The 23181-nt window shown below is 41.1% G+C and overlaps 1 protein-coding gene and 1 pseudogene across 1 annotated transcript in view; one reads left to right on the top strand and one right to left on the bottom strand.

Moving 5' to 3' along the window:
• DNAI1 (dynein axonemal intermediate chain 1) overlaps positions 1–11754 on the bottom strand; it is a 43754-nt gene extending 32000 nt beyond the window's left edge. Inside the window, exons 1-4 of the mRNA XM_068554000.1 lie at positions 11719–11754; positions 8853–8885; positions 6550–6648; positions 6305–6385 (exon numbers count right to left, since the gene is read on the bottom strand). Of these exons, the coding sequence (XP_068410101.1) occupies positions 6305–6385; positions 6550–6648; positions 8853–8885; positions 11719–11754 (249 nt within the window). The remainder of the gene's footprint in view (positions 1–6304; positions 6386–6549; positions 6649–8852; positions 8886–11718) is intronic.
• On the top strand, positions 6851–7569 carry LOC137770447 (small ribosomal subunit protein eS27-like; annotated as a pseudogene).
• Positions 11755–23181: the final 11427 nt, after the last annotated feature.

The raw sequence follows: 23181 nt of genomic DNA, 5'->3' as shown, positions 1-23181 counted from the left end.
AAGCAAATGAAATAAAGTCTTTTTTAGGTTCTCATGAAGACTTTTTTTGCTTTTCTTTTCTTTAAAAAAATTTTTTTATACAGCAAGTTCTTATTGTTATCTGTTTTATACATATTAGTATATATATGTCAATCCCAATCTCCTAATTCATCCCACCACCGTCACTGCCCACCTGCCCCCGCTTTCCCCCTTTGGTGTCCATAAGTTTGTTCTCTACATCTGTATCTCTATTTCTGCCTTGCACACTGGTTCATCTGCACCATTTTTCTAGATTCCACATATATGAGTTAATATACAATATTTGTTTTTCTCTTTCTCACTTACTTCACTCTGTATGACAGTCTCTAGGTCCATCCACGTCTCTACAAATGACCCAATTTCGTTCCTTTTTATGGCTGAGTAATATTCCATTGTATATATGTACCACATCTTTATCCATTCGTCTGTCGATGGGCATTTAGGTTGCTTCCATGATCTGGCTATTGTAAATAGTGCTGCAATGGACATTGGGGTGCATGTGTCTTTTTGAACTATGTTTTTTTTCTGGGTATATGCCCAGTAGCGGGATTCCTGAGTCATATGGTAGTTCTATTTTTAGTTTTTTAAGGAACCTCCATACGGTTCTCCATAGTGGCGTATCAATTTACATTCCCACTAACAGTCCAAGAGGGTTCCCTTTTCTCCACACCCTCTCCAGCATTTGTTGTTTGTAGATTTTCTGATGATGACAATTCTAACTGGCGTGAGGTGATACCTCGTTGTAGTTTTGACTTGCATTTCTCTAATAATTAGTGATGTTGAGCAGCTTTTCATGTGCCCCTTGGCCATCTGTACGTCTTCTTTGGAGAGAAGTCTATTTAGGTCTTCTGCCCATTTTTGGATTGGGTTGTTTGTTTTTTTAATATTGAGCTTCATGAGCTGTTTATATATTTTGGAGATTAATCCTTTGTCCATTGATTAGTTTGCAAATATTCTCTCTCACTCTGAGGATTGTCTTTTTGTCTTGTTTATAGTTTCCTTTGCTGTGCAAAAGCTTTTAAGTTTCACTAGGTCCCATTTGTTTATTTTTATTCTTTTATTCTTAATTAATTTATTTTATTTTATTTTATTTATTTTATTTTTGGTTGTGTTGGGTCTTTGTTGCTGCACATGGGCTTGTCTCTGGTTGTGGCGAGGGGGGGCTACTCTTCGTTGCGGTGTGCGGGCTTCTCATTGCAGTGGTTTCTCTTGTTGCAGAGCACGGGCTCTAGGCATGTGGGCTTCAGTAGTTGCGGTACACGGGCTCAGTAGTTGTGGCTTGCAGTCTTTAGAGTGCAGGCTCAGCAGTTGTGGTGCATGGGCTTAGTTGCTCCGCGGCATGTGGGATCTTCCCAGACCAGGGCTCAAACCCGTGTCCCCTGCTTTGGCAGGAGGATTCTTAACCACTGCGCCACCAGGGAAGCCCCCATTTGTTTATTTTTATTTCCATTACTCTTTTAAAATTTTATTGAAGTATAGTTGATGTACAATATTATATAAGTTACAGGTGTACGATATAGTGATTCACAATTTTTAAAGGTTATATTCCAATTATAGTTGTTATAAAATACTGGTTATATTCCCTGTGTTGTAAAATATATCCTTGTAGCTTATTTTATACCTAATAATTTGTACCTCTTAATCCCCTACCCTTATATTTCCCCTCTCCCCTTCCCCCTCCCCACTGGTAACGACCAGTTTGTTTTCTATCTTTGTGAATCTGCTTCTTTTTTGTTATATTCACTAGTTTGTTGTGTATTTTAGATTCCACATTAAGTGATATCATACAGTATTTGTCTTTCTCTGTTTGACTTATTTCACTTAGGATAATACCCTCCAAGTCCATCCATGTTGTTGCAAATGGCAAAATTTCATTTTTATGGCTGAGTAGTTTTCCATTGTATATATATATACCACATCTTTATCCACTCATCTGTTGATGGACACATAGCTTGCTTTCATATCTTGGCAATTGTAAACAGTGCTGCTATGAACATTGGGGTGCATATATCTTTTTGAATTAGTGTTTCTGGTTTTTTCAGATATATACCCAGGAGTGGAATTGCTGGGTCATATGGTAGTTCTATTTTAGTTTTTTGAGAAACCTCCATATTATTTTCCACAGTGTCTGCACCAATTTACATTCCCACCAACAGTGTACGAGGGTCCCACATCCTTTTCTCCACATCCTCACCAACATTTGTTATTTGTGGTCTTTTGATGATAGCCATTCTGACAGGTGTGAGGTGATATCTCATTGTGGTTTTGATTTGCATTTCCCTGATAATTAGTGATGTTGAGCATCTTTTCATGTGCCTGTTGGCCATCTGCATGTCCTCTTTGGAAAAATGTCTAGTCAGGTCTTCTGCCCATTTTCTAACAGGGTTGTTTGTTTTTTTAATGTTGAGTTGTATGAGCTGTTTATGTATTTTGGATATTAACCCCCTTATTGGTCATATTATTTGCAAATATTTTCTCCCATTCAGTGGGTTGTCTTTTCATTTTCTCTATGGTTTCCTTTGCTGTGCAAAAGCTTTTAAGTTTAATTAGATCCCATTTGTTTATTTTTGCTTTTATTTCCTTTGCTTTAAGAAACAGATCCAAAAAAAATATATTGCTACAATTTATGTCAAAGAGGGTTCTGCCTATGTTTTCCTCTGGGAGTTTTATGGTTTCCAGTCTTACATTTAGGTCTTTAGTCCATTTTGAGTTTATTTTATATATGGTGTTAGAGAATGTTTTAATTTCATTATTAGTTTATATATAGCTGTCAAAGACATATTTTAAAATACATTCTTCCAACTCTGAGCAACTCTGGATTTACCTATCACTGGCTCCTACATCCATGCCAAGGGATCCTGTCTCACCTGTCTAACCAGACCTCAGAGAGGTCACAAACAGTCATCAAACACACCTGGCCTGGCTTTTTCTCCATTCTATTTAATGGGTGCCAGGGCTGGATAGATCCTCAGAGATACCAAGTCCCCAGTCCCCCTGTTCCATACAAGAGGATCACAGAAATCTAGAAAAGATTTGGGTTTGGCACTTGTCAAGTCACACAAGGCACTTGCCCAGGCAACTGGGTTCATTCTTTCTTCAAAAAATAATTTTTATTTTTATTTTTTTAAAATTAATTAATTAATTTAATTTATTTTTGGCTGTGTTGGGTCTTCGTTTCTGTGCGAGGGCTTTCTCTAGTTGCGGCAAGCGGGGGCCACTCTTCATTGCGGTGCGCGGGCCTCTCACTATCGCAGCCTCTCTTGTTGCGCAGCACAGGCTCCAGACATGCAGGCTCGGTAGTTGTGGCTCACGGGCCTAGTTGCTCCATGGCATGTGGGATCTTCCCAGACCAGGGCTCAAACCCGTGTCCCCTGCATTGGCAGGCAGATTCTCAACCACTGCGCCACCAGGGAAGCCCCCAAAATATAATTTTTGAATAGACACAGTGTGTCAAGTATATTCTAGGTTCCAGAGATACAAAGCTTAGCAAAAGCAGATATGATCCCTGCTTTCATAGACCCTATAGTTTTGTTCCTCTAGGCTGCCCCCTCATTGATCAGCATCCTAGTCCTAAAGTTGACTTTGAGACCAGGGATCACTTCCTTTTTCAAAAAAGTTCTTTCCAACCCTTTTTAAGTCATAGAGAAAATTATTACATTTGTATGGCACACTGGGGTAAACTCACCGGAGAGGAAACCAACCCATGGGTTGGTACCAGACACTCCTATCCCTGGAGGACTGCAAGAATCACTATTTCTGCACACAGATTGGGATGTTCTGCCTTAAAAAGTCACCACAAAGCTCTTCTTCTCTCAGTAACTCAGATGGATGGAAAGATGGGACAGTGCAGTGGTTAAGAGCACGATCTATGGATGTGGGCAGAATTGGATTCAAATTTTGATTCTGCTCCCTATTATCTGCATGATCTTGGGCTTAACCACTATAAGCCTTAATTTCTTCATCTGCAAAATGAGGATAATAATTAATTTGCAGGATAGTTGAGTATTGAAAATAATGAAAGCAATCTATTAACACAGAGTCTGACACATAATAAGTGCTCAATAAAAATAGTAGCTATTATTATGACGACGATGGAGGGTCCCACGGGAATAAATTATCCATATAGTTGTCATTTGAGATTTCACTGTCATCCTGTCCCCAGTGGTGACTAGAACCTTCCTCTTCAGTTTAGGGATGGAATTCAGATCCCATTGTTTCTGTGCAAGGAGGAGAGGCATGCCTAGATCCGAACCATCTGCCTCTTCAGGCCAGCACTTCAAGGGAAAGCAATAGCTTTGGAGACCTAAAGCTCTTGGATCTCAGTGAAGGACCAATGAGATGGAGGCCAGCTCTGTGGGAGGAGGCCAGGCAGGCCTGGGAGGCTGTTAGAAGGTTTCGTGAGGTGAGCCTGCCTGGGAGCCTATGGCTACCCAGCTGACAGTTGACTCACAGGAATCTCTTCTAATAACTGAGCTTCCCAGGGGGCAAGAGAGGTGCATTGACACCAATCCTCTGCCTGTAGTATGCCTCCCATGGCTGGCACACTGAGTCCTAAAGAGACTCTCTTTCAGAGGTCAGGAGAACAGGAGCCCATAGAGTGTATCACACTCCAGCATAAGCTCAGGGAGGCGAGGCAGCTTCTCTCTGCCCATCCCACCCCGCCCCCCCCGCCCCTTTACAGGCTGCCTAAGGGATGCCATTAGCACAACTCAGGAGTGGAACCTCTCATGAAATACATTGGATTTGTCCTAACCTCTTTGTGGAGGGGGCTGACTATTCAATCTTGAATAAGAAGCAGTGTGTTAAAAAAACAGTTCACAAGGGAATTCCCTGGCGGTCCAGTAGTTAGGACTCAGTGCTTTCACTGCCAGGGCCTGGGTTCAATCCCTGGTCAGGGAACTAAGATACCACAAGCCATGCAGCATGGCCAAAAATACTTGTACATGAATGTTCATAGCAGCATTGTTCATAATAGCCAAGGCACAGAAACAATGTAAATGTCCATCAATTGATGAATGGATAAATAAAATATGGTAGAGTCATAAAATTGAATATTATTTGGCAATAAAGAGAAATGAAGTACTGATACATATTACAACATGGATGAACCTTGAAAACAGTATGCTAAATGAAGGAAGCCAGTCACAAAAGATGACATATTGTTTGATTCTCTTTTTATGAAATGTCCAGAACAGGCAAATCTGTAGAGCTGGAAAATGGATTAGTGGTTGCCTAAGGCTGGAAGGAATGCAGGACTGGGGAGTGACAGCTAAGAGGTATGGAGTTTCTTTTGGGGGAAATGAAAATGTTCTAAAATCGATTGTGGTGATAGTTGCATAACCTGTGAATATACTAAAAGCCATTGAATTATACACTTTAAAATGGATGATTGACTGGATAAGACACAATGATCTTTTAATATATTTTTCTAATACTAGAGAATATCTGCTAATTCAGCAAATATAAAATTCTTAAACACTAATAATTAAAAACTAAATACCATCTTTTAAAAAAATAAATGGGTGATCTTATCTCAATAAAACTGTTTATAAAAAAGAGAAAGAAACTGCTAATAGTAGTTGTCTCCAAGGAAAGGGACAGGAGAGGGAGGTTTAATTTCCAGTGTATTTTCATTGCTCTTTTGACTCTTAAAATTAGTACCATGGGTTTCTAGATTTCTATTATATATTCAAAACTCTGTATGTGTGTGTGTGTATGTACAGATACGTGTATGTGTATATATATGTATAATTTTTTTTTTAAAGAAGCAGTGTAATGTTGCTTTAGAGTCAATCAAACTAGTTCAAATTTTGCTTTGAATCCTGGCTATGTGACTTTTGTAATTTGTTTTATCTAATTTATCTTTGGTTTCTATAAAATAAAGATAAAAATAGTTCCTGTATCAAAGAAACCTGAGGATTAAATGAGATATCCTATGTAAAAGTTCTAATATAGGACCTGACACTGGCACACTGGCTTCTGGAGACCCAATAGTTGATGTTAGTGACAAACACACTGTATACACTGGAAAAGTATTTTTCCTACCAAATGATTCACTTCAGGATTCCTGAAAAGAGTGGCTCTGCAGGGCACTTTAGCGAGACTGAAGGGAGATTCATAAAGAAACTTCAAAAATCTCTGGAAAACTCCATGTAAAATCTCAGGGTTCCAGCCAAAGACCTTAGTTTAAAGGTGATCTCTAGGAGAGCTGAGGGGCTTTTGCAACACAGCAAGTCACCTAGCCAAGGAGCACCTAGAGGCCCCTGCCCCAGAGAGGATGACTTACTTTGAAGCTGTACCTGACGATGTTCTGGGGTGCATGTGGGTTGTTGGCTGTCAGAATCCGGGTGAACTCCTCCTTTAGCTCCTAAGGGAGAGAAATACCAACAGGGTCAAATGTAGAGGGCCCCCCACCCCCTCTGATGATTCCCCGGGGTGTCAGCAGACATCTCACAACCTAGGTTCTGGGCAGAATACATCTCTGAGGCTGGAGGAGGTGGAAGGAGCGAGGGTAGGATGTTGCTTACTTACTGCATCAGTCAAATCCAGCTGGTCAGGGGGTCTAACTGTGGCTTTGGACTGGGCCCATTCATCTGTCCCTTCCCCTACTTCGGTCCCTGAATCTTCATCCTGGACAAAAACCTCATGTGAGAATCAAGAGTGCCTGACCTGCTTAAACAAGCAAGCAGTGCTGCAGAAAGCCCTTTCATTCACAAATCCTCCCAGAAGCCAAGCTCTGTCCCAATACATAGAACGCAAAACGTGCAACAGACCACTCACGGAAGAGCCCAAAGGAACTGCTCAGGCCAGAGTTCTCATTGCCTGGAAGATCATGGCCACCTCAGCCCTGGGGTTCCGGACTTAGCTGGGACATTGTGGTGGCTCTTTGGCCCCAGTAGTGGGACCAGAAAAGCTGGCTCCTCCTTACTGCTTCCCATACAGCCTGGACGCTAATAGCCAGGACCAACTGTGAAACGACACCCAGCTGTTCTTTAAGCTACTTCAACTCTAATTCACATTTTACCTTCCAATTTGCCACCTCAAGGTTACTCTTACAGCAATACTCCCAGTACTTGGTAACTTTAAGCCTCATAGTCCCATCAAAGCCTTGGAGCAAAAAAATCAAGAACTAGAAGTTTTCCCCTACCCCGATAAACAGTTAAATACCTTGCCAAAGTGGCCCATGACATAGTAAAAAATATTCACCCTCACTGGCAATCAAAGATATGCAAAATAAAACAATGCAATTTTTTTCACTGTAAAACTGGTGAAGGGCGGTGACCACCTCCCCACGAGAACATGCAGAGGATCTCCTTCATCCCTCTCCAGAAGAGGAGAAGAGGAAACACAAAAAGAAGCACCTGGTGCAGAGCCCAAATTCCTACTTCATGGATGTGAAATGCGCAGGATGCTATAAAATCATCCACCGTCTTTAGCCAACATGCACACACAGTAGTTTTGTGTGTTGGCTGCTCTACTGTCCTCTGCCAGCCTGCAGGAGGAAAAGCAAGGCTTACAGAAGGATGCGCCTTCAGACGGAAGCAGCACTAAAAGCACCCTGAATCAAGATGAATGGGAAAGCATCCCAATCAATACATTTTGGATACAACAAACAAACAAAGCAAAACAAAACAAAACAAAAACTGGTGAAAACTAAAACCAAAACAAACAAACAAAACCAATATCCAGTGTTGGCGAGGTTGTGGGAAAATGGACACCCATAAATTAGTACAACCTTTCTAAAGAGCAATTTGGAAATATTTATCCAAAGCCTAACAAGTATTTATACTTTTTGACCCAAATTTCTATGTATAGGAATTTATGTTAAGAAATAACCGAGGATATGCCTAAAGATTTAAATGCATGAATGTTTGTTGGAGGATTGATCATAATTGTGGAAAAGAGGAAATATTTAAATGTCCAACAGTGGGGCATGTTTGAACAAAATTATGGAATGGCCTTAATGAACACATGGTAAAATATTATGCAGTAATTTTAAATGATGCTATGAAAGTATATTTATTGGCAATGGAAAGTACTCTAAATATATTATGTAAAAAGCAGATTGTAAAATAACATACAGTTTGATGCTATTTAAAAATAAAGGGACTTCCCTGGTGGTGCAGTGGTTCAGAATCCACCTGCTAATGCACAGGGCATGGGTTTGAGCCCTGGTCCAGGAAGACCCCACATGCCGCAGAACAACTAAGCCCGTGTGCCACAGCTACTGAGCCTGTGCTCTAGAGCTTGCGAGCCACAACTACTGAAGCCCGCGCACCTAGAGCCCGTGCTCCGCAACAGGAGAAGCCACCGTAATGAGAAGCCCGCGCAGTGCAATGAAGACCTAACACAGCCAAAAATAAATAAATAAATTTATTTAAATAAAGAAAAGAATCCGCCTGCCAATGCAGGGGACATGGGTTCGAGCCCTGGTCTGGGAATATCCCACATGCCACAGAGCAGCTAAGCCCGTGCGCCACAACTACTGAGCCCATGTGCCACAACTACTGAAGCCCGCACACTGCAACGAAGAATAGCCCCCGCTCGCCGCAACTAAAGAAAGCCTGCGCGCAGCAACAAAGACCCAACACAGCCATAAATAAATAAATAAATTTATAAAAAAAATAAAAATAAATACATGTAATTTTTATATATACATAGAAATATCTGGGAGGATATAGCATCATACGTTAACTAAGAGGTTTCCTGGGGTGATAGGCTTAAGGGTGATTTTAATGTTCTTTTTGCTTTTCTTTAAAAATATATAGCTAATATTTCAACAGAAGAAATGCTATTAGCTTCTCGCTGAGAAACTGTGTGGTCTCAGCACTTACTCTCTTCCTGGCTCCTCTGCCCACGTTGACGCTCTGAAAAAAGAATAGAAACAGAAGGTAAGTCATAAGTGAATCTCCATGGGAATGTCAAAAACAGTATTACAGGGGGGCTTCTGCCCAGGGACCTCAAAGACAAGGGACATTGAACTTCCCCAAGTCTCACAAACAGTGAGACTTGGCAACAGGTGCCCAACCAAGGGAGTCCTATATCTGAGGCAACCTGACTCCAGCATCAGTGGGACTGACCCATGAAGAGCAACCAGGTGACTTAGCACCTGGCATTTCTTAGTTGCAACTAGTTCAACAAACGTTTTTTAAAACTATATACTAAGTGCTCAGCTCTGTACTAGGAATTAAGAGGATTTTGAAGGCAGATTATATTCATAAACATTTGTTTATGATGAAGGTTTGGGTACTTTGTTTTGTACACTGCTGTCTCAGAATATAGTAGGTGTTCAAAATACTTATTGAATACATGAATGAATGCCATCAAACCCATTAGTAATCATGACCCTGGGAAAAATATTTTTCCTTCGCCTGTTTCCTCATCAATAAAATGTGTAAGATTGGATATGATGACCTTCCAGTTCTAACATGCTAAAATTTTATGTTCTCAAGAGCAGCATGCTGGATTCAACTTGATAAACATTTCTTGAGCATCTACTTATGGTCGGGGACTAACCTAAGCAGTGGGACAAAGATGAAGAGAGATGAGGTCCCTACCCGCGTTTGCTCAGGGTCCGTGGAGGACCGATGAGTGTGATCAGTGCTCCTTATTTACTCACTCGCTTACTCACTCAGCATACGTTCTTGTGAAAGTCTGCTCTGTGCCAGCAGTAGAGACGTGTGACCAGGGTGCTATGGGGATGCACAGAGGCACCTACCCAGCCTGGGTGTACAAGGAAGTTTCCCCGAGGTGGCTATTTCTTAGCTCAGTATCAAAAGAAAAGTATGGGTCATCCAAGTGGAGAAAATGTTTTCCAGAAAAGGCTTTTCAGATGAAGAAAGCAGCATGTACAATGGCAAGAGCAGAACAATAACAGAGATAGTAAAATGTTCCCCCAAACAAACAAACCAAAACCCTGCAGTATATGCACTGAACAAACAGTTGTTTCAGGTGATGGAGCAAGAGGGAGGTCAGTGGAGGCTGGAGATGTGAGGGAGGGGCTCTTGCAAGAAGCAGGTCTAGAGCCCTGAAGGAGGAGTCAGGCTAGCAGAGAAGCCAAAGAGTGCATGTTGGTGGCAGCATGGCACACTGGGCAGAGACCTCGGCTCCCAGCTCTTGCTGACCACCTGTGTGATCTTGGGGAGGTCTCTGGGCCTTGGTTTCCCAAATGCAAAGTGAGTGAGTTAGATGGAAAGGGCCTCACAACTCTTCAGTGGCAGGGTCTATGGGAGAGGCTTTGATGGTGGAGGGGAAAGGGATTCCAGGGGGAGAGAAGGGCATGTCTCAGCTTGGGCAGGGATTGTTGCTAGTAGGGCAGGCAGCAGGATTCAGATTTGTGCCAGGTTGCCAAGGTTTCCAGAGATGAGAACCCTTCTCTGAGGCTAAGCCACATGAGCCAGAAAGCTGCTTTCCTTTGAAGAGCCCCTGATCCCTAAGGTAACGAGATGGAAGCGTCGTAACATCCAACAGCTTTCTGGCCCACAGCAGAGTACTGGAGGGCCAACCCCAGCCCAAGCTGCCAGCCTTAAGTAGGAAACAAGATCCAGTTACCATTGCCCCCCGTAAATATGTCTGTAAAACATTTATCTGGCAATAAAAGAACTGACAAGGCAATTTGAGTGTAATTGTTTTTGGCAGTTGGAAATATTTCAATTAACATACTATAAAAGCCACACTACAATAAATGAAAAACAGGCCAATGAAATCAGCTACAGCCCTGACTTCCCAACCATGGCAAAAGGAGATTGAATGTCAGGTTGCCACTTTGGGCCCTTGGTCTTCCAGAAGGAGAAGTCTGAGACAGACAAGCCTGAATTCCTGAAAAGCTTTTGATGGTTCTTCCCAGAAGCTGTCAAACCGCAGAAGAAGAAAGCCCAAAGTCCCTCCTCTGGCCCTCAGAACTCTGTCATCCGGCTCCACATCTCCATTCCAGCCTGCTCTCCCGCCACTCTGAGATGCAGCCCAGCAAGGCTACTCACATTTCCTGAGCTTGGTCTCTGCTTTCCCACCTCTGCTTTCCCACCTTTGCTTTTACCTTTCCTCTTGCCAAGAACGCCATCTTCCCCTTCTCTCTCCCTGCTCCCACTATCTCTGCCTAACCAAACCCTACCCAACTAGCCTCCTAGTCCATTATCTAATCCTGACCTTTCTCCTACCTCCCTCTATTCTTCCTGTCTACACTCTGAGCAAGGCTCTGCCCCGCCTCCCATCACCACCATAAGCATTGGCTGTTGTGAGATGAAGGATGAAATGTAACTTCAAATAGACACTCTGTTGTCTCTGGGTTTTGGTCTACAAAAGGGGATAGTATTATGAAAAGAAACAAAGTACTGCGGTGCGCATCAGAGGCAGCTGGGAGACTCCAGCAAGGGAGGTCCCCCATTGACCACATGAAGATCCTCTACTCTTGGATAGGTCATTCCAGTTATTCTATTAAGTCAAGGAAGGAGTCTATGGAGGAGTGGTGCAGGAAGAGGAAATGCCCCTGCGAGACCATCACGGCAGTCAAAGTAACCCTGGTGATCAATGGGATAACAGATGTCCCAGCCTGAACTCCTTCATAGTAGAGCATTTTTCTATTCTCATTGTTACAGATTTTGGTGTGAGCATCCTGAGGGCAGGAACTGGTAATGACTCAGCTGCCTAGAGGCCACTTCTCAGTTCTCTTACAGGACCTGACATTGCTGAGGGCTCCCTCACTCCTTCTAGAAACTTCTTCTCCACCTCCATTTCCATGTCACCAGCCCCTCCAATAGTTCTTTCTCAATATCCTTGACCCTTCCAAGAATATACGCTTCACCCCCTAGTCTTCTATTTCTACACGCTCCCCTTGGGTGCTCTCATCCCCACACATAGATTCATTTTCCACTTTGTGATGAAGCTCAACATCTATTTCTGTAGCTTAGATTTTCTAGAACCTCCTGTTCAAATTGGTGACAGAGTACTCAAACTCAGTATCTTAAAAACCAACCATATTATGTTCTTTTTCCACCCCAAACTTGCATCTCTTCCAGTATTTCCTATCTCACTCAAGTGTTACCACCATTCAGGCACCCAGGTTGGAAACTGGCAGCCATCAGATACCTGCCTTTTATTCACCCTCTTATTAGCATTATTTTGAAGTCTAACAATTCTATCACTTTAACTCTTTATAAGTGTCCTCTCCATTCATACCCCCTTAACTCATGCCCTTACTCCCTCTTGCCGAACTACATTTGATTTCCCTAACTCCAGTTTCTCTCCACTCTGATAATTATATCTGTCACCATTTTCAGCGATTGAGCACTTACTCTGGGCCAGTCATTTACTAAGCAATGTATGTACATGATCTCATTTAATCTTCACAACCACCTTATGGGGAAGGAGCTATCATTTTTCCTATTTTACAGATGAGGACCCTGAGGCATAGTGAGATCAAGCAACTGACCCAAAGGTGACCAGAATTTGAACCCAAACTCTTAATTACTATAAGTGATCTTCCTAAAACATAAACTTGATCACTTTCCTGCTTTAAAGCCTCTAAAGGGCTCCCCATCACCCATGAGTTGAATCCCAAAATCCCTAACACAGCATCCACGTCATCTCCAACTCTTTTCCTGCCACAGCCATGGAAGGGCGCTTTGAAAATGAAAATTCTGGTCGATGTAACAGATGATCATTTTTGCCACCGACTGGGCATTTATCTGCACTTAGACTTGTTTTGGTATATGACTTACTGCACAGTATAAGCAACCCATTTGTCCCTGAACATATTTTAGGGGTAAGTAAGGAGATTGAAAATTATTAAGCTGCTCCCTAACATGAAGATATAACATTTAAAAAACAAATATGTGATCAGGTGTACCCATGGGGCCCAAATATGGGCTTTGAAGTCAACCATACCTGGGTTTGTGTCCCTTCTCTGCCATCTGTTAGGTCTATGACTCTAGGCAAGTTACTTGTCTTCTCTGAACCTCAGTATCCTTATCTTTTTTTAAAAATTTATTTATTTATTTATTTATGGCTGCGCTGGGTCTTCCTTGCTGCGCGCGGGCTTTCTCTAGCTGTGGTGAGCAGGGGGCTACTCTTTGTTGCGGTGCGCAGGCGCTAGGCGTGCGGGCTTCAGTAGTTGCAGCATGAGGGCTCAGTAGTTGTGGCTCATGGGCTGTAGAGCGCAGGCTCAGTAATTGTGGCGCACAGGCTTAGTTGCTCCATGTCCCCTGCATTGGCAGGCGGATTCTTAACCACTGTGCCACCAGGGAAGCCAGTATCCTTATCTTTTAAATGGGCATCATAAAAATACCCTCTGAAGACAATCATAGGCCTGTTATGAGGATTAAATGAGTCAATGCACATAAAATGCATAGCGTGATGCCTGGCCAGAGTCTGTGTCCAATAAATGATAGTTTGTAGCATTATTATTCCCATTTACAGACCCTGCTCTGCCATCAGCCACAGGGGATCTGTGTGGCCCTTTGCTTACTAGGAAGCACTTGCCCTAGGGATGACTAAAAGTCTTCAACAGCTCACATGTCCACCCAAGAGTTCAAGGCTGAAACTTGTTTGTTCCTGGAAAGGACAGCTCTTGGAAGCATGCAAACCCACAGACGCTGCATCCTCCTTCCTGGGGCCCAGGAGACTCCGTTTACCATTTCAGTTGTCTTGGTCCTTATTTTAAAACTCACCAACAGGTTTCCATTAAGCTAAACTGAAACTAAATACCTCACCAGCTTGCAGTTTCCGTTTCTAAAAGGGTAAAAGCTCTTAGTCCCAAAGGAACAGTAATTCACCAAGAAATCTTTCTCCAGCTACATCGACTGCCTTTCAAATCCTTGAGCCTAGTGCAGTGTCTCAAGCACACAGAAGGTGCTCAATAAGTATAGTTGAAAGGGACCTCAAAATTTTGAAACACTAGATGAAGGGTAACAGGCACTATCATACACTGTTGTGGGTGTGCCAACGGACACAAAATTTTTATAGGGTTATTTGGCAATACCTGCCAAAATTTCAAATGCAGATACCCCTCAACTCAGCACCTCTGCTTTCTTGCATTTTTCCTATAGAAATACTAATACATATGCATAAGATGTATGTACAAAATTGCTCGCAGCACCGTCTTTGTGATATTTTTACAATGGGAAAAAACCTAAATATTCATTGATAGGGGCCTAGTTAAATAAATTATGGTGTAGCCATTCAATGGGATATTATGCATATTTTTAAAAGAATGAGGTAAATTTTTATGTATTATTATGGAAAGCTCTCCACGCTTTTTTATTGTTAAATAAAAAAGCAAGTTACATAAACAGATGACCCATCTGCTTACTTTAAGAATGTGTGTGTATGTGTATTTGGATGTACATACAAAATTTCTGGAAGAATATATAGATTCTGTTGACAGTAGTTGGGTTCAGGGAATGTGACTGGGGAGTTGTGGGGAAGGGAACCAACACTGTTCACCTTATACTCATTCTCATGGTTTTAATATTTTAAAAGTGAATGTTCATTACTGTTTGTTTTTTTTTTTTTTTTGGCTGCGTTGGGTCTTTGTTGCTGCGCGTGGGCTTTCTCTAGTTTAAAAGTGAATGTGCATTACTTTTATAATTTAAAATGCTAATTAAGAATTTAAAAAATTAATACAGTTAAAGAGGGTTTTTATTTTTTCCTATTAATGCAGTCTTAGCACAGTGCTCAGAATGCTGACAAAGGAACATGAGACCAAGCTCATGCCTCCCTGGAAGCCCAAGAGGGAAGAAGCCAACGCTATGGGGCTCTTCCCAGATAAGGCTACAGAAGGCAAGGCAGGGTAGGGTTTAAAATCTGAAGCTCTAGAGTTAGCCTTGGCTGGATTCCTGACTCTGCCATGAACTATATGTGTGACCTTGAGCAAGGTATTTCGTCCCTAATCCTCACTCTCTCATTTGTAAGGTAGAGAAAAATATTAGTGCCCTCCTCAGATTTGCTGTGAGGATAAAATAAAACAATGCGTGATGAGAACCTTACTCAGAGCCCAGCGCTCAGTAAGCGCTAAAGTAACAGTGGCAGTGTTATTATTTTACTATTCTATCATGGTCTGCTGTACATGGCAATTGAGTCTCATTCTGAGGGCATTTATTGAATAGCTGAAAAGAGTGTTGTCCGGGTCCCATGAAGTCCTTATCAGAAAGGAAGCTATAAATCTCAGGGTGTCACAACAGAGGGATGAAAATAAAAATACCTTCCCTTGGGACTTCCCTGGTTGTCCAGTGGTAAAGAATCCACCTTACAAGGCAGGGGATGCGGGTTTGATTCCTGGTCAGGGAACTAAGATCCCACATGCTGCGGGGCAACTAAGCCCATGCGCCACAACTACTGAGCTCACGCACCTCAACTAGAGAGCCTGCGTGCCGCAAACTACGTGCCCTGGAGCCTGCGCACCACAACTAGAGAAGAGAAAACCCACAGACCACAACTAGAGAGAAGCCCGTGAGCCGCAAGGAAGAGCCCGCACGCTGCAATGAAAGATCCCGCATGCCTCAACGAAGATCCCGCATGCCGCAACTAAGACCCAATGCAGCCAAAAATAAATAAATAAATATTTTTAAAAAATACCTTCCCTTTATACAGCACCTTTCAGTTTACTAAACACTTTGGAGTGCATCATCTCATTTGGCCCTTATTCTAATCTTCTGTGGGTGGATGTTGAGTTTTGTCAACTTCTTTTCTGAATCTATTATGATTTGTTATATGGTTTTTCTCCTTTTTTTCTGTTAATGTGAAGAAATATATTGATTGGGTATTTACTGTTGAGCTAACTTTGTCTCATTGGGATAAACCTCACTTGGTCAGATATATTATTCTTTTTATATATTGCTGGAACAGATATGCTAATATTTTGTCAGATTTTTTTGCATTTATGTTCATGAGGGATATTGGCTTATCCTTCTCTTTTCTTGAAATAGCTTTGATTTTGATATCAGAGTTACACCAACATCATCAAGTAAGTTGGGACTTGTTCCCTTCTCCTCTATTTTCTCTAAGACTTTGTGTAAGACTGGTGTTATTTATTCCTTACATATCTGATAGAATTCATCAGAGAAGCCATTTGGCCTGGAGTTTCTTTGTGGGAAGGTTTTAAATTATGAATTCAATTTCTTTAAGTAAGTATGGTCTTTATATTTTCCATTTCTTTTTGTGTCAATTAAGGCAAACTGTGTTTTTCAATAAATTTGTCCATTTAAGTTGTTGAATTTATTGCCATAAAGTTGTTGATAATATTCCTTTACTATCTTTTTTAATATCTGTACAATCTGTAGTGATATCTCACTTTTCATTCCTGATATTGGCTGTTGTGTTTTCTTTTTCTCTTGATGAGCCTTGCTAAGTTTTCTCAATTTTATCAATCTTTTCAAAGAACCAACTTCTGACTTTGTTAATTTTCTCTATTGTTTTTCCTCATTGTTTCTATGAAACAATAAGATAAATGAATAAATTAATAAAATAAATAGAAGTGATGAATAGATTTTGCTTCTATTATTCTGGATTTAATTTGCTCATCTTTTTCTATTTTCTTAAGATAGAAACTTAGAACATTGATTTTAAATCTTTTCTGAAATCGGCATTTAAAACTATACATTTTCGTTAAGTACAACTTCAGCATGACCCCCCAATTTGTGATGTTATATTTTCATTACCATCCAATTTAAAATGTTTTCTAGTTTCCCTTGCACTTTTATTTTACATTTAGAAGTGCATTCTTTAATACCTAAATATTTGGGGATTTTAAGGATACTGCTATTTATTTTTAATTTAATTCCATTTTGGTCAAACTATTCTCAGTTTGCTGAGATTCTTTCTGACATGGATGAATGCTGAATTTGAATTGAATGAAAATCTGTAAGATATTAATCTTTTGAAATGTATTGAGACGTATTGTACGTCCCAGTGTATGGTCTATTTTTTTGAACATTGTGCAGTTCTTGGGTTCTATATTCATTAGGTCAAGTTGGTTAACAGATCTACATCTTTCAATTACTGAGAGAAGGGTGTTAAATCTCCAACTGTCATTGTATATTTTTCTATGTCTCCCTTTAGCTCTGTCAGTTTTTGATTTATGTATCTTGAAGTGCTTTTAATAGGTACATACTCTTTTGTGATTTTATATCACCTCTTGAATCGACACTTTATCATTATGAAATGTCCCTACTTGTCTTTGGAAATACTCCTGGTCTTGAAGCCTACTTAGTTCTGATAATACTACAGCCATGCAGCTTTCTTATGCTTGCTATTTACATGGTGTGTTTTTCCACTCTTTTATTTTCAAATTTTCTATGTCTTTACATTTAAACTATATTTCTTATAAGCAGCATATAGTTAGGTCTTGCTTTTTTTCCCCCCTAGCTTGATAAACTCTGCCTTTTAATTGAAAGTGTTGGTGTGGTTGTCTTTAACATATTGCCCTTTGTTTCCTATTTTTCATCTGCTTCTTCCTCTGTTCATCTTCTGTCTTCTTTTGTGTTAATTGAGTTTTTTAGTATTTCATTTTATTTTCTCCATTGACTTTTTAGCTGTGCCTTTTTGTATTAATTTCTAGTGGTTGCTCTAAGGTTTATAATATGCATCCTAAACCTGTTATAGTCTAATAAGAATAAATAAGATACCACTTCATATTTCACAATGTAATAACCTTATCACATCTTAATTCTATTTACCACCACAACCTCATCTTTGCCCTGTTGTTGTCACATATTTTATTTCTATATATATTACAAGCTTCACCTTACGATGGTGTTATTTTTGCTTTAAACAGTCATATGTCTTTTAAGAAAATAAACAGAAGCAAAAAAAATCTAGTATTTTATCTTTAGTCACATATTTACTATTACCAGTGCTTTTTGGTCCTTCCCATAGATAGGGCTTCCATCAGGGGTCATTTTCCTTCAGCCTAAAGAACTTTGTTCTGTACTACTTGTAGTGAAGGTCTGCTGATGGCAAATTCTGTCCGCTTTAGTTTATCTGAAAATGTATTTATTTAACCCTTCTTTTTGAGGGATATTTTTGTTGGATATATAATTCTGGCTTGACAGTAGTTTTCTTTCAGTGCATAAACTATGACATTCCATTGTCTTCTGACTTCTCTTGTTTACAATGGGAAGTCAGCCATGATCATATTATCCCACTCTATGCATTGTGTCATTTTTTCTCTGGCTACTTTCAAGATTTTATTTTTATCCTTGGCTTTCAGTATTTTGACTGTGAGGGGACTACGTGTGGTTTTCTTTGTATTTATACTGCTTGGGGCTCACGGAGCTTCTGATAATACTTTATGTTTTCCACCAAATTTAAGAAATTTTTGACCATTATTTCTTCAACTATTTTTCCCCCTCCTCTTTTTCCTTCTGGAATTCCAACTACTTACAAGTTACAGACACATATATGACATATTACCACAGGTCACTAAGGCTCTTTGTTTGTTTGTTTGTTTGTTTTTATTATTTTTTAATTTTTTGGTTGCATTGGGTCTTTGTTGCTGCGTGCGGGCTTTCTCCAGTTGCGGCGAGCGGGGGCTACTCTTCGTTGTGGTGTGTGGGCTACTCTTCTCATTGCGGTGGCTTCTCTTGTTGCAGAGCACAGGCTCTAGGTATGCAGGCTTCAGTAGTTGCAGCATGCGGGCTCGGTAGTTGCAGCATGCAGGCTCTAGAGCGCTCGGGCTTCAGTAGTTGTGGCACGTGGGCTCTAGGGCGCCCGCAGGCTCAGTAGTTGTGGTGCAGGGGCTTAGTTGCTCTGCGGCATGTGGGATCTTCCCGGAGCAGGGATCAAACCCATGTCCCCTGCATTGGCAGGCAGATTCTTAACCACTGCGCCATCAGGGAAGTCCCTCTTTTTTGTTTTTTTTTTTTAATTTTATTTATTTATTTTTATACGACAGGTTCTTATTAGTTATCTATTTTATACATATTAGTGTATACATGTCAATCCCAATCTCCCAATTCATCACCCCCCACCCCACCCCCCCGCTTTCCCCCCTTGGTGTCCATATGTTTGTTCTCTATGTCTGTGTCTTTTTTGTTTTTTAATCTTGTTTTTCTCTGTTCTTCAGATTGGATAATTTCAATGGATCCATCTTCACTTTCACTATTAGGCCCAGCCAATAAATTTTTCATTTCTGATATTTATTTTTCTACTGTTTCCATTTTTGGGGCTTAGATTCCCCACCCTTTTTTTTTTTAAATTTTATTTATTTATTTTTGGCTGTGTTGGGTCTTGGTTGCTGCGCTTTCTCTAGTTGCGGCAAGCGGAGGCTACTCTTCATTGTGGTGCGCGGGCTTCTCATCACAGTGGCTTCTCTTGTTGTGGAGTGTGGGCTCTAGGCACGCGGTCTTCAGAAGTGGTGGCACGCGAGCTCAGTAGTTGTGGCTCGTGGGCTCTAGAGCACAGGCTCAGTAGTTGTGGCGCACAGGCTTAGTTGCTCCGCGGCACGTGGGATCTTCCCGGACCAGGGCTCAAACCCGTGTCTCCTGCATTGGCAGGCAGATTCTTAACCACTGTGCCACCAGGGAAGCCCTCCCCGTCCTTTAAGTCAATATTTTCTTTTAGTCCATAAATATATTTTCAACAACTGCCTTAAAGTCATTGCCTGCTAATTCCAACACTGGGTTATCTCGCTGGTATCACTGTGCTCTCCTTTGGATCTCTCTCCCTGAGCCATGATTAAGAAATTGACCCAAGGCAGAAAGCAAGGATAAACATATGACTCATGTTGGGTGTTTTCCTTCCCTTAGGAATGGGGGAATGCCTAAACCAGTTGCCTCATATATTGTGTCCAGGATTACAGTTGTTCATAGTGGGATGGCAAGTCCAGCATGAACTGCTCCATCATGGCCAGACTATGTCTCCTATATCAAGGTCTTTAAAAGTTATACATAAAGTATGATACATTTAAAAATTCATTGCAGAAATGTGCTATTAAAAAAAAACAAAAACAAAAAACTTTTGTAAAGGACAGAACCTTTTGTAACGTAAATATCTGCCCTGAATGGAGGCAATGGACTGGAAAAAATCTGAGGCCCTTTCTGCACAATGTATGAGAAAGGTTTATCAGAAGCAATGTAGAAGTTATTTTGGAATAAAGCAGGTTATACCTTGCATGGGAGGAGCCAAGGAAAGACAATATCTCCTTCTAAGGGGAATTGCCCTGCTCATAGCTTTGGCTGCTTGGAGAGTCATAGGATCTTATCCCTCCCTGATACAGCCTAGCATGAACAGGTAAGCTGGGGACAATCAGATTTCTTCTCCAAGGGTTTGAATTGGGACTACAGAGAGAACTGGTGGGTGGATGGAGACATTGATGGAGAAATCCTTGTGAGATAGAAGAGGCCAGAGTGGCCATGATGAGCTGAAAACACATTAAGTTATGAGGAAGCTGAAACCATAGAAAAGTTGGCTGCTTGGGAAATGAAAATAGGGAATGAAATATAGTTGCTAAGAAAATTAGAGAGGCCATGAGATATGGAGAAAGTAATTAGTACCTATATCTGTTTCAGAACCAATAGTTTTCCAATTCTAATTCTAGGTATTTGTAAAACCTACCCACAACCCCCCACATACACACCTTCCCCTTCACCCTTTCCACCTTTTACTTGAGGTAACTTGAGTGAGCCTCTATTCTTTGCAACTTACAGAGCTTAGCTAAAATATATGTGCCTTAGTTTGCCAGGCTCATAAAAGGCAGGAGAGGTAGGATGGGCTTAGGCATTCCAGACAGAGGGAAGAAAATCATTAACAAAGAGACAGAGGCCTGGAACCAAGTGTCTGTCCAGGGATTAGCAGATTTGTTTTATCCATTTATATTCCAATTTGTTCCAAAGCAAGATTTGAGGCTGAATGTATGACACATGGAAAAAATAAGTAAATGAGAAAATGGATGTGAGGTAAGAATAGAAATAGGAAAATAAGGTTAACATCAGGAGTAGGGATGTTAACAGAATTTGGTGCTTTGGCTAGAACAAAGGAGGCATGAGCTGCTTCTTCTGCAGGTCTAGAAGGAAAAGTTAGGGTTCAGAGTATTACAGTACATACGTTTCCATCAGTCACTTATTTACTCATCAACTAATTCATTCATTTGTTAATCATCTACTATGTACCAGATGCTAGAATGACAACTAAAGAAGAATAAAGGTTGAGTTAGTCCCACTCCAAGGTTCTCACATCTAGGAAGTGAGATAAATGGAAGACGTAAACACACCACACAAACCAGAATACAGCGACTCTATGAATAGGACAAAGTGTTGTGAGATACAAAGAAGCGAAACCAGAGTTTGATCAACAGCCATGTCCTTTGCTCGCTTCTTCCATACAACTCGGTCCCAGCAATTGGGAAGATTGAACACTCCATAACAATTCCTAACTGGCAGAAAACAATTTCATATGGCTTGTTCACAGCTGGAGCCGAAGAACCAAAATTACTCTTCAGCATCAGCTTGCAGGTTGCAAAGCCCAGGGATAAGCACAAGACACCTTTGCCATTATTATTCAAGTACCTGGCATATCCTGAGTACTAACAATGTGCTAGGTTCCACGGTAAATGGGGGAGGAGATCAAGTTCTGGCCTCAAATGCTCACAGCTGTTTTGTAATCTGATAATTGTGCATGACAAACCTCAGACCATAACTCTCAAAATAGCATGACTGTAGTCATAACAAAATGGAACAACCATTGGCAAAATTTGTTTTCTATTTATCACTTCCAGAAGGAATTCTGTAACACTACTAGGGGAAGAGCAGAGAAAACTCTCTCAACTTCCTGTCACTAAGCCTCTAAATTATCATCATCTGCATCCATCCCTTCCTCCTTTCTCCTTTCCTGTTACAAAGTGTTTCACCTCTTGTCCACAGCTGATCCACTCCCACCTCCTCAGACACTTGGCTCTAGTCTTCATTTATCTCCTTCATCTTCAACTTCCCTCTATCTATGCCAGGCAAATGCCTCCCCTCAGCATTTAACATATTCAAGTCTTAATTTCATCTCAAAAAAAAAAAATCCTTGTCTACAGGGTCTTTCCTGCCTTCTTAGCTCAATTTAGTCTGGCTTTTATCTCTAAAATTGTTCTTTCCGAGGTCCCGCAATGACTTACTAATTATTCAATCTAATGGTTGTATCTAGTTCTTACCTTCATTAGCAGATGCAATACGACTGACCATGTAACCTATAAACACTAGAAACTCCCTATAAACACACTCCTCCCCAGAAGGACATTATTCTTCCTTGTAGTCTTCTAACCTCTCTGGGGTCAGTCCTTCTTATCCTACGTGTTGGACTCTTGTCCAAACCTTAAATCATGTTGTTCCTCCTAGAAATCTTCCCTGATTCCCCCAGAATCAGTGTTAGGATCTCCTCCCACATGCTTCCGTTGCACCCAATGCTACTTTCTCAACCACATCCCATCATTCATTCAACGATCGTTCACTGAGAGCTTTGAACGTGTTGGCCGCTGTGTTAGGAGCCGAGAATACAGATGTGAGCAAAAACACCCACAGGCCCTGCTCTCAAGGTGCTCACAGTCTAATGGGAGAGACATACAATAATCCAATAATTACACAAACAAGTGAATAATTACACCCTGGGATGCATGCTGCGGACGAAAGGATCAAGGGCAATGAGACTATAAATAGAGGAAACTTAACTCTCTTCTCATCAACGGGGCAGGGGGCATTAAGGTGGTTGTGGGCACTGACGTTGGGGCTGGAATCTTAAGAGTGAGTACATGTGTGAGGGAGGGAGGGCACGAAGAGTGTTTCAGAAAGAAGGGACAACACATAGAACAGACGTACAGCAATAATTGGAAGAGTGTTAACAAGTTAAGGCTTAGAGACCCAAGCAGGCTTCAGCCCATACAGGCTCCTGAAGGGTTATCTAAAAATCTGGTCCCTCTCCTAAGAGCAGTAGGAAGTCACTGAAGGATTCTCAGGGAGGGATGACATAATCAGATTGACAGCTTGAAAAGATCACTTGGTACAGTGTAGAGAATGGATTGGAAGGGACATGAGTGGGCGAGGGGAATACTGGTTACAAGGCTTTTACAGCCCTCCAGGTGAGAGATGATGGTAGGTAGGGCTAGCAGGGTGGCAGTGAATAGGAAAAAAGTGGTCTGATTTGAGAGATTTAGGAAGTAAAGGGGCACAGGATCATATCTAGGGCTTAAAGAAG

Source organism: Eschrichtius robustus, chromosome 10 (assembly GCF_028021215.1).
Source record: "Eschrichtius robustus isolate mEscRob2 chromosome 10, mEscRob2.pri, whole genome shotgun sequence".
Taxonomy (NCBI): domain Eukaryota; kingdom Metazoa; phylum Chordata; class Mammalia; order Artiodactyla; family Eschrichtiidae; genus Eschrichtius; species Eschrichtius robustus.
The sequence above is the reverse complement of the archived record's forward strand: the minus strand, read 5'-3'. Positions and strand labels throughout refer to the sequence as shown.